Consider the following 12,998-nt stretch of genomic DNA (forward strand, 5'->3'; position numbering starts at 1 on the left):
CTTGAGAGTCTTGACCATTAATATTTCATCTGTGGCATGGAGCATCATATGTTTTAAAACTGTAATGGGGCAGTGGCAGCAGATTAGGATGTAGTTCAGCAACACTAGCGATAACACCTTGTGTAACACATTGGTAGGCATGTCTTAAGAATTGCTCTCGGATGTTTTGATAGTAAAATATTAACACAGGTTACAATTCCTTTGGTTTTCACTTTATTTTGTTTCTATTTCAGTTTGGCACAATCCCAGTACCATTATTTGGTTGCTAGTGTTGACCATAGTATGATTTTTGCTTGACTTTATTGACTTTATTCTAAATGTATTACTGTATTTTGTATTTCTCTAAATTGTTTTATTCTAAATGCTTATCCTGGCATTATATGTGACCAAGTAGTTGGCTTTTAATTGTTTTGGCTTGATTATATACATACTAAAGATCTTTTTCCTCTTTTGCATTAAATCTTTGTGTGACAGTCTTTATGTACATTGGTTTGCATCATTTATAGGTATACCCAGGACTGGCACTACCATCAGGCAAGTGCTGAAGTGCTAGGCCACCCCATAACCTCCATCCCCTTCCCCAAAAACACACCTCCATTGCTGTACAAACCAACAGTCAGTACAAAATTCCTTACTCAGAATGGTGGGATGGTCTCCATACATGCACTCTGCCCCCATCTGAATCAGGACAGTTAGGAGGTATTAAAGTATGGATAGACCTGGTGTCTTCTTGTAGTCAGATCTAATAGATATAAGCTCCCCTTGTAGTCAGGCCTAACACTATAGATTCCATAAATGCACAGGAGAACATTGGCAACATGGCCGTTACCAGCACTGATTGTGGGAAGACAAATTAGAGATTAACTAGCATTGGTCAATGTCACAGTGTGTGCAAACTTCAGAAAGAAGAACTGATAACTAACTTTGAATCTCCATAGTCCACCAATGTCTTCAGTTCTCTCGAAACAGGTGGGTTCCAAACCTTCCTCCAAACAACTTTTAATAGCTACTAGACCACTTGCTCCAGCTCCTATCACAGCAACTTTTTTCCCCATGGTGACCTAGAAAAAAAAAGCATCAACTATTTAAATGTAAGCAATTATATGAAGTATTTAATTATACAGAAATAGATTATAGAATTTATAATCTAATCATCCTTATTTTACGCCTCAAGCCATACTGTAAAGTTTCTCAATAAAATGCTTATATCAAAATGTACAATGTCTTATTTATGATTTATTTCAGCGCATCCTAAATTTGCCCCACCCTGAAACACAACATGGAGATATAACATCTTGAAGACCTTCATTTTCATGTTGTACCTTTGCCTGTTTAATATTTTAATTAGGCAACAAGTATTAACAAAAGACTTACGTTTAGGATATAATAAGGCAAGGAAACAGATGTGTTGCAGGAAATGTGTATTTCAGTACTTTTATAATCAGTGCAGAAATGATTCTTTGTGTATATAGCAGAGGAGCTGAAAAAAAAAAACCACTGGTTTGGGTAACTCTCTACTGCTCCAAACAGAAGTGTTCAAACCCTATTCATCAACAAAACTCCCCATACACTGAATTCTCGACTTAAGAATTATGTGTTCTTGAACTAGAATGTTATCTTGAGATCTGTACAAACATGATCAGACCCACATACTGTCAGTGGAGGCAGCTACAAATACAGATGCATAGGGCTATATTTACTAAACTGCGATTTTGAAAAAGTGGGGATGTTGCCTATAGCAACCAATCAGATTCTAGCTGTCATTTTGTATAATGTACTAAATAAATGATAACTAGAACCGATTGGTTGCTATAGGCAACATCACCACTTTTTGAAACCCGCAGTTTAGTAAATATACCCCGAAGTGTTTTCTCGGGTCTGTCCTCACCTATAGAGCACTCTGACTTGGATAGACTAGGCACTCCCTTTGCTTCACAATGCTGCTACCGACCTGTTCAATAATAGTAGCTCTGTTTTCTCATCTACATGCAGAACATGAAACTGATTACTATGATACAGTTATATTATTGGTTGATACCTAAGGTGGAACTAGCGAGCTGTGGGCCCCGACGCAGGGAGACAGGGAGGAGGGAACCAGTGTCCCCATCCCTCTGCATCTTCCATGCAGCGCGCCCTATTATCTCCATGGGTCCCGATACACGGCTCCTGCCACACCAATGGCAGTTCTGCCACTGGTTGATACCAATATGTATAGTGTCTTGCAGTCAATCATAGCATTCAGTGAAGAAGTAAAGCTGTTATCGGTGGGTTTGGACTTCTCTGTGACTGATGCAATCACTCATGCTGTCCAAGTGCCTCTGTGTACTAGGTGCTTCTGCTGGGAATGGGCTCTATTGTACACCGGCTTTCTTATATTCCTGGCCACCAGGGTTTGGTTCTACTGTACACTGGGTTACCAAGGAATGAGTTTGGCTATACATTGTCTACCAGGGAATCAAGTCTATTTTACATTGACAAAAGAGAATGGCTATGTATTATAATCTAGTTACCAGGCAATGGGCTTTGTAACACACTTTACCACCAGGCTATGGGTTTTGTATTTGTAAGCTGCTGCTTACGTCGAATTTTCTTATATGGCCTCCCCTACTCTGGGTCCTGGCTACTTCTTAGGAGGAAGCTGTCACCGCCGATGGGGACTACAGACACGCCGCTCCTTACCAGTTAAGGCAAGCCTCTTCCTACGGCTTGTCCACCACTACAAATCTTCAAACTTCTCCTGTCATGGACAGGATCTCCTTCGGCGGAATTCACGTCCAGCTTCCTGTGTTGACTAGCAACAATTAACAGTGGTTTTGAGCATGTGCAGACCTTTCCATTCATTCATTCTGAAAGTTTCCTGCTGAGGTCCTCAAGAAGCACCTACAGGAACTCTAAAATGTAACTTCTCTTATGCAGGCATTGCTTTTGTACTTCTTGGACAAGCTACTGTTTAACCTCTTGAAACCATGCTTACTGACTGACTATACGGTGTACTGAACTGGTTCTGAATACTTGGACTTGTTACAGTTTAACCCTTTAGAACTTCGATTACTAACTTTTGCTAAACCATGTACCAACCTGGCTCTGGACAACTACACTTACTATTGTTTAACCCCTTGGAACCTTGCTTACTGAATTGCTATAAGGTGTACTGACTTGGCTCTGAATAATTGGACTTACTTGCTACAGTTTAACTCTCTGGAACTTCGCTTACTAACTTCTGCTAAACAGTGTTTTCCGACCTGGCTCTGGACAACTAGACTTGCTATTGTTTAACTTTTTGGTAACCTTGCTTACTGACATTGCTATACCATGCACCGACCTGGCTCTGGACAATTGGACTCGCTACAGCTTAAACCTCTTGGAAATCTCCTGACTGATCTTCTGTTATATTAGAAACTACTCTCCTGAACCACTGTCTCAGCAGCATCTCGGATCACTTCCCAGCCAGCTTCATCAGGAACTCCTCTCTGGTCAGCCTGCTTCAACCCATCGGAATCCATTCACCAGAGTAAGGTAAAAGAATTTTTTTTATTTGTTATCATGACGGAAACCCACTCCCTCCTCTTTCCAATAGGGTATTAGACATTCAGTCACACATCAGATCAACACTTTCTGACAACAGCTGGTGCAGGATCTGAAAGTAGATCTCAGTGTACAGTACTGTGCCTGAGCAAAGGGTATTTTGCACTTCTGTGGGCCTGTGTGCTATATCTTTGAATATTTTTAAAACACGCTTCTGCTGCTGCTTGTCCTGAACCTTGGCCTGATACTGACTTAAATATTATCCCTTGTCTCCAGATCCTGCCTTTCTCAGCTGCTGTCTAATGGGGCAAACCTGGGGTGGTTACTGAGGTTGCCCTGCCACAAAATCCATCAACTCCTGTCGGAGTCCCTTAAGTAGTCCAGTCAACCATCTAGCCTGTGCATAAGGTGAGCCAGCTCCAACCACATCCACATTACCTCCTACAGTCTCTGACAGTGAGCTCAGGCCATGGACCCCACGGACATAGTAGAGTTATTATGAGAATGAGAATCAGCAGATGAAACAGGATTACATCATTCAGTTTCTTCAGAGAATGTATAAGCGTAAGGACCTGCTTAAAGCACTGCTTGCCACAGGTACCGTAATTTCAAGTGTCAGTTCTGTTCCTGCCGTGCCTCAGATGAGCCAATAACACCTGCTAGTAGCACTATGGGTCCACGCTTACAGTCCATACCTTCATCTCCACACTGCAAGTGTGCCCTATTTACCATTACCACAATTACTATTCTGACAGTACTTAATGGTGCTACCAATACTAGACAACACAGAGACCATTATTTGGTGTTAGTGTACAACACAGGGCCCTAACTCTAGTGACTAGTATTCAATACAGAGCCTAATGCCTGGTGGCCTATATACAATAGAGCCCATTTCCTAGTGGCCAGTGTGTAATAAATCTACAGTTATGCTACAGCACTACTATTACAAGTATTCAGCCCTCTTTAGCAGATTAATTATAAACAAATACTGGACAAACTGAGTGTATTAACTTAATAAGGCTCTTCAGAGATAACTTGACAATATGTACACATAATTGAAATGTTAATATAAAGTTTTTATCCCCAGTTCTGTGCCGGAGATGAAGGGACATCCACATAATTGTGGTGATTTATTCAGATAATTGCCTTTATTGAATCAGAATGGATTTGTTTCCTCTAGCAAGGTTAAATTAGCGCCGGCTTTGAGTGAAGGGGGCGCAACAAATCTAACATTTAGAGAAGGTTGAACTTACAGTTACATAGTTAGTGGTGTTGAAAAGAAGACCAAGTCCACAAGTTCAACCTTTCATAAATGTTAGTTGTAATGATCCACAGGAAGGCTAAATAAAAACTGCATATGGTGATCCCAAACTAGGGAGAAATATTCCTTATATTCTTGTCTATAGCAGATTAATTCCATGGATCAATCATCCCAACAGCTTCATTCACTCATTATAAGATTTTATAACATTCTTTGTAAGAAAGGCATCCAACCCACACAAGTTCCAATATATATTTCTTATATTGTACTGTAGCCATATGCCCTTCCTTTCTGGAGCAGTCACTCCCCTGGCTGCTAGAAGAGTATTCTGGTCCAGTAATATTGTTCATGAACTTACATTGCCAATATCAACCAATCTGGCATATTCATTGGGGACTGTCAGATCAGAACTAACCTCATTGACAAACTTCTTTCTACATACACCTTTTTCTTACTGTTACCCAGCCACCGACCTGGGAAGAGATGCTACTAGTCTTGCAGACAGGCCCATTCATAAAATTCTCCTGTTGGTGGAGGGGGGGTAATAAATGGTGGATAATGAATAAAAGGGGTAGGGGATAATCAATAATAGTGGTGGGGGTGATTAAGAGGGATGGTGAATCAGGGCTACATGAGTGATAATGGGGTGTGATAAAAAAAAAGAGGTGTGGGGTTAAAAGTGGTTATGAGCAATAGAAGAGGGGAGGGGGTATAAAGAGAGATGCTTTCAACTGACCATATGTGTGTGTATATGTGTGTGTATATGTGTGTATATGTGTATATATATATATATATATATATATATATATATATATATATATATATATATATATGTGTACACATGTACACATACACATTTTCTCTACATGAGTGGCCACCACTAAATGAGCCCCCATGTGTTCATATATAACTGCTGCTTACTACAAGTCCTAACTATGTTGCTTGCAATGGGAGTGGGCTGAGAGTCAATTAACTATATGCATTACATGTGATCACACCCCTCCTGCAACCCCAGTTGATATAAAAAAAACAACTATAAACACATATGAGCATGACTTTCTTATATGTTTTATACAACAGGGTAGTGACAAATCCTTATTTCTACCTCTCCTCATATCAGGAATCCCTGATACGTCTCAAAATTAATCATGTTACTTGCTATTATAATATAAAATATTATATTTTTGGTGAAAAGCAAAAGGCAGAATCAATGCACTGCAATCCCCTGCTAGCTTTCTGCATCTGTAACATACACTGAAATGTATGACAAAAACCATTCATTAACAAAAATAAAAAAACATATCTGAAACCTAACCATTTGGTGTAAAAACAAATATTTAATTACATTCCGCCAATCATACAACTAAATGCAAAATATCATTGTATTACTTCATTCTGATTCATTGGCCACATCACATAATAATAATAACCAGAATTTTTCTTTACAATTTACTTCATAACATGGACATTTGTTTCACTTTGCACAATAATATAACATGCAGGATAAATAAAATAACATCAAACTCAAAGACAGGCGTTTATTACTACGGAAAATAACACTGCAAATTCACAACGAGCACTTGCCTGGTTTCAATGCTTGCTCGGACGGCAAAAATACTTCCACTTCCTATCTTTTGCATACGTCCCGAGGCCTTTACAGTTGGACACTGTGGTTTCCTTCTTTAACCCTCAACAAACTGACCTGCACATAAACTCTTGCTACATGTAATTGCTTTCCAGTCAACAGATAGTTAACAGAACTGATTGGGTGAAAGGGATATTTGATCATGGCCGCACCAGTCCCCAGCTAGAGCTCTGCAGAAGCAGCCCTCTGTCGTCTGCTATAAGTACTGAATGAAAATAACATTTCCCATACAGTAGTCATGTTATTATTTACTAATTTTGAAGTGTTTATTGCAGAGATAATATGGCACAACTCACACAAAGTTTTACAGTGTTCAAATGCAAATTTAAAATGTGTTCTCATGTAAGACAATATATTACAGGAATTGTTGTTGCTGAGGAACCAATCAGCATGTCAAACAGATGGACATTTTGGGGGGAATTCAATTGCCTGCATTACTTTTTACAGTATTACCGTTATTAAGGTAATACATACTTGCCAACTCTCCCGGAAAGTCCGAAATTCAGGTTGGTCTCCCGGACTCCCGGGAGAGCTGGCATTTATCCCGCAATTCCAAAATGACGTGATTCGTTGAGAATCGCGTCATTTTGGCCCCACCCCCATGGTAAAACGTAATTTTACTCGTGGGGGCCAAAATGATGCGATTCAAGACACCCCGCCCCCTCCCGTCCTCTAGTCACTCCCATCTCCCGGACGTCGCCTACTGAAAGTAGGCAAGTATGAGGTAATAACCATACTTGCCAACATTTCTTTTTCTTTTTCCGGGAGATGCCGGCTGGGAGGTGGGCGTGCAGGGGGCGGGGTGGCGAAATCGCGTCATTTTGGCCCCGCCCCCGTTACGGAATGACACAAATCGCGTCATTTTACAGAGGGGGCAGGGCTAAACGCCGCGATTCCGGGTGAATCGCGGCGTTTAAACTGAATTTTTCCCACTTACAATCAGGGAGATTGCCACACACGTCCGGGAGACTCTCGCAAAATGCGGGAGTCTCCCGGACATTACGGGAGAGTTGGCAAGTATGGTAATAACTGAACACAGACAGACAGACAGACTAGGGTCAATTTTGATAGCAGCAAACTAACCTACTATTATGTTTATGGATTGTGGGAGGAAACCAGAGTACCCGGAGAAAACCCACGCAAACACGTGGAGAACATACAAACTCCACACAGTTTAGGAATTGAACTCAAGACCCCACTGCTGTAAGGCAGAAGTGCTAACCACTTAGCCACCGTGCTGCCCTTACATCCTACTGTAAAAAACATCTTATATATTAGGGAAGCTTTTATATATTATTAGGGTATGTCTACCAGTATTTTAATGTGGGTCTGGATGGGGTCCTTTGCTGTTTCCTTAAATGGTGATAACATTTTGAATGGAAGTAAATGTAGGGAACATTCCTATGTTAAATAAATCAACCATGCTCATTGTCCATTTTAGGTAAATTGTGACAAGTAGAGAATGGGGGGAGCATATTTCACATACACCAGATGTGCTGAAAATCAGTCTTCAAAAGCTACCAACAGATCATGTTTTCAGGGTTTCTGTCTGTAGAAACAGGTGGGATAATTATTGACCCATGAAAATAGATTAACTCATCCGTGCAGGATTAAAGCTATCATGAAAACATTAATTATTCGTAGTTCTTGAGGACTGATTATGAGCATCTCTGTTACAACTGTTATACCGTGAACATGAAAAATGACATTTAATCTGTTTTTTTAGGTATTATCCCAAGTTTTAGTTCCATTCATGATGCTTTCTGCATCAAGTGAACAAAGTGCAGAACACCAGACTATGGGGTCTTTTTATGACCCTAGCGCAGTAGTCTTCAATATATAATGCTGCAAATCGCAGATAATTATCTATATCACATAGATAAGTACCCTTGCAAGGCAGCTGTCAGAGGACCGGGCAGGAGAAGAAGGCAGAAACAAGAGGAGAAAAGAAGCTGAGAAGGCAATCACACTAAAACAGGGGAGGGGGACGAGAGAAAGGACGCTGCAGAAAACGGAGGGGTGGGGGAGAAGAGAAAGAATGCCACACAGAAAATGGGGGGGGGGGAGAAGAGAAAGGATGCCACACAGAAAACAGGGGGGGGGAGAAGAGAAAGGATGCCACACAGAAAACAGGGGGGGAGAAGAGAAAGGATGCCACACAGAAAATGGGGAAGAGAAAGGATGCCACATAGAAAACAGGGAAGAGAAAGGATGCCACACAGAAAAGGGAAGGGAGAGGAGAAGAGAAAGGATGCCACACAGAAAACGGAGGGGGGGGGAGCAAGGATGCCACACAGAGAAGGGGGGGAGGAAGGATGCCACACAGAGAACGGGGGTCTTACTATGACATAAAAGAAGCCACAAGCCATGAGGTTGCAGAGCTTCAAGCTGACTTTTAATATACTTGTACATTGCAGTATTGCAGTTAGTATGCTCTTCTGTATAATCCGTAATTATTCCTGATGAATATTTATATAAACTCACAGTTTATACAGATATAATTTAGTGGTGTTAATATGTTCACTCTGTGGCATAATATGATTTGAAGGCACTACTGTATGACATAATATGATTTGGGTTACTATTGTATAGTATAATATGATTTTGGGGCACTACTGTATGGTATAATATGGTTTCGGGACACTATTGTGGCATAATATCAACTGGGGGCAGGATTGTGGCATAATATGATTTGTGGGCACTATTAAATGAACTAGGGCACTATTGTGGCATAATATGATTTGGGGGCAAAACTGTATGGCATAATATGATTTGTGGGCTCTATGGTGGCTTAATATCAATTGGGGGCACGTGCTCAGGCATGAGGGAAGGGGGAGAGTGTTAATATATTGTGGGAGGTAGGCTATTAATTTAATGGTGGAGTTTAGATGGGGCTAATTATTTAATTGATGCTATTTTATTTGTGGGTTGATGTGGGTAAATATAATTTAATATTGGGCCCTAGCAACTTGAGAAGGGGTGATTGGACCTTTAATTCAATGCCTGGGTGATTTGGGGGCTATTAATTGAAAGTGGGGCTGTTTGGATAAAAAATAATGTCTATTTATTAAATGTGAATATGAATTATTTAATGGCAGTGATGGTTGCGGCAAATAGGTATATTTATTATACGGAAGTGGAAATAGGATAAGGCGCAAATAGGACGGGTTGAAATAACGGGTACCTCAATACCAATCAGTGCCTAAAAATAATGTGATGTCATGCTCAATTTTGCAGCTTATAAGCATAAAAACATAAAAACATAAAGTGTATAATAAAGGATGGTGATATCCACAGTATCAGCGTATTAAGTCCCAATATTTTAGTACTAATGTTTAAGTACTAGAATCTTCTCAATACCAAACAATGCCTGAAGGTACTAGAATATCAGCTCAAATGGACGGCTAGCTACACTATGGGGCATATTCAATTACGATCCGATCCGCGGTAACGTGCGTTACCGCGGAAAATGCGCAGTACGGCCGTTAATACGGTACCGCATTAACGTTGATTTTCGTACGCAGCCCTATGGCGGCCGTTCCGGCGCGATCCCGCGGATCGGGATCGTAATTGAATATGCCCCTATGAATCATATTGAAATGATTATAGTACTTGAACATTGGGACCCATCACGCTGATATTGTGACTAAAAAGTATAATATAAGTATAAAATAAGATCGATATGAGTATAATTTGAGATCTATTTCCCTAACAGTCAAGGTCGGTGGAAAAACATAGATTAAATCATTTAGTGATCCTGAGATATACATAAAACCTCCATAGTGGTGATCTGTCCCTAAACCCCAGACAATCCTTGATTTAAACGATTTTACTGTTGAAATGTTGGTCCCTTACAATGCCCCTATTTTTTTAATACAGGCTGAACTGCACAATACAATTTCTCTGTATGCTGGATAAAATCCACATTATTTGTTCTTATTCCCCTAAAATTCATTTATATAGTGAGTATTTAAAATACAAAACATTATATTTTAATAATGTTTAATGAACATGGTATCTGAGATCTTTAACCTGTGTAAAAGGGTCGTTCAGTTCCTCTTTTGGGGTAGATTTATCAAATCTTCTAAAAAGGAAAAGAGGAGTCGTTGCCTATAGCAACTAATCAGATTCTAGCTATCATTTATCTAGTACAGGGGTTGCCAACCTTTTCCTATCAGTGTGCCGGCTACAATTTACATCTCATTTTGTGATATATCATATTAACAGTAATGGGACCAGCAAATAAACGTTATGCCACACAGTAGTGCCCCAGTTCACACCATGCCTCATAATTGTGCCACCAATTCATATCATGCCACATAATTGTGCCCGCAATTCATATCATGCCTCATAGTTGTGCCCCTAATTCATATCATGACACATAGTTGTGCCCCCAATTCATATCATGACACAGTTCTCCCCCATAATCATAGTGTATCGCATTGTTGTCCCCCCTAGTCATAGTATGCCACAGTTGCCCCCCCTAGTCATAGTATGCCACATAGTTGTCCCCCCTAGTCATAGTATGCCACAGTTTCCCCCTCCATATTCATAGTATGCCACAGTTGCTCCCCCTTTTCATAGTATGCCACAGTTGTCCCCCCGTATTCATAGTATGCCACAGTTGTCCCCCCGTATTCATAGTATGCCACAGTTGTCCCCCCTAGTCATAGTATGCCACAGTTGCCCCCCTAGTCATAGTATGCCACATAGTTGTCCCCCCTAGTCATAGTATGCCACAGTTGCCCCCCTAGTCATAGTATGCCACAGTTGCCCCCCCTAGTCATAGTATGCCACATAGTTGTCCCCCCTAGTCATAGTATGCCACAGTTGCCCCCCTAGTCATAGTATTCTACAGTTGTCCCCCCTAGTCATAGTATGCAACAGTTGTCCCCCCTAGTCATAGTATCCCACAGGTGTCCCCCTCCTATTGATAATATGCCACATGGATGTACTCCTCAATTTTTGCTCTTACTTACCTTTTGGAGACACGAATCTTCCTCTCTAGAAACCCGGGAGCTGTTTCAATAAAGAAGCCAATGACGGCCGAAACAGAGCTTCTGCGCATGCATGCCAGCCAGAAGTGGTACGCGTGCCATGTCTGGTGGGGGTTGCCGACCCCTAGTACATTCTAGTACATTCTAGAAAATGAGAGCTAGAATCTGATTGGTTGCTATGGGCAACACCTTTACTTTTCCTTTTTTAGAATGTTTGATAAATCTACCACTTAATATGACAACAGTACTGTGATATCTAATTTATATTAATAAGAGATTATTCATTTTCTTCTTCTGTCCATTTAGCTGGACCATTTTTTTCTACCCCACAAAATACAACTTTCCTTGTTTGTATATGCCCATGGGTGGGGAACAGTGTATTGCTGGGCCTCATAGCAAAACTTAGATAGGGGATTGTTAATGCCACTCTAGCCTCCCGGAACCCCCACTTTGCTCTCAAAAGAAAAGAAAGGGTGTCTCTATTGAGCATGCATGGTCTAGGGTATGTGCTGGGCAGAAAAGGCCCTCTACTCTACTCTTTTGAGAGCAGAGCGGGGGCCAAAGGCAGGGTGCATGTGGCTTCAGGCAGGGGAGAGAAGGGGTTCCCCTCACCTCCATGCCTCATAAGGCCTGCACCCCTATCACTACCAGTTTATATCCAAATTATCACAAATCTGACCGATAGCACTTAGTTCATCTGATTTCCAAATCATGTATTATCAATTTTCATGTGTAAAAATTTTTGGACCTGAAATGGTACATTTATAGCTAGTGTACACAAGTGATTTTGATCTATGATTACAATTATGTACCCATGTGTCAAAGTCACATGCATTCACTTGGAAGTAATGTCATTTACAGCCAGACCCTAATGATGCAAGCTATACATTCAGTTATCTTGAATGATATTGGAAGTGACCACATCTCCAAAAAAAGATGCATTCCCAAATTGTTTTTCAATTATCTCAGATTGATAAAATATTTGTTCCTTGAATTTCAGAATTGCAGATATGAGAGATATTGTAATTAGCATTGTCTCTAAAAACATGGAACAATTGCAACTGCTTTGTGCTACAGCACACAAATGAATACGTTGGTATCTGCAGAAGACTTACCTGTTCCTAAAGCTTTGTGAAACCCTCTAGAGACTGATCAATTGACTAGTCACAGATCCAAAGATCCTTATCAACAACTGCAAAGAAAATACTTCAGTTAATGAGGTGTATTTATTTAATTTGTGTTGTTACTGTCAACACAATTGAAAGTAGATGTATTGATGCAACATTCCAAATTATGCTGAAATTCTGATCAAATTAAAGTGTGACTAGTGTGGGAAGTAGTCAGGTCAAGGATGATTTTGGTGCTAGTCAGTCTGCCAAATACAATTTGCAATAGTTGAACTGTTAATTGCTTTTTGAATACAGATGAGACAGTGATAAATTATAAAAAATACATTTAGAGGTAACTCAAGGCTATAAAGGGGAACCACACTTTCACAATTAAACTCAAGGCTGCAAGTAGAACTCTGATAATATTAAAAAAGCAAAGTAACAGTATTTGTATGCGTTGA

At 40.4% G+C, this 12,998-nt stretch overlaps 1 protein-coding gene across 2 annotated transcripts in view; it reads right to left on the minus strand.

Annotated features, from left to right (window-relative positions):
• The window catches only part of LOC142099240 (flavin-containing monooxygenase 5-like), a 33,228-nt gene extending 20,230 nt beyond the window's left edge, over positions 1-12,998 (minus strand). Inside the window, exons 1-2 of one of the 2 annotated variants that reach the window (XM_075182492.1) lie at positions 12,544-12,998; positions 924-1,061 (exon numbers count right to left, since the gene is read on the minus strand). In XM_075182492.1, the coding sequence (XP_075038593.1) occupies positions 924-1,055 (132 nt within the window). In that variant the 5' untranslated portion in view covers positions 1,056-1,061; positions 12,544-12,998. Of the gene's footprint in view, positions 1-923; positions 1,062-6,370; positions 6,599-12,543 lie in introns of those variants that run through there. The other variant, XM_075182491.1, reaches the window with a different exon arrangement.

Source organism: Mixophyes fleayi, chromosome 8 (genome assembly GCF_038048845.1).
Source record: "Mixophyes fleayi isolate aMixFle1 chromosome 8, aMixFle1.hap1, whole genome shotgun sequence".
NCBI lineage: Eukaryota > Metazoa > Chordata > Amphibia > Anura > Limnodynastidae > Mixophyes > Mixophyes fleayi.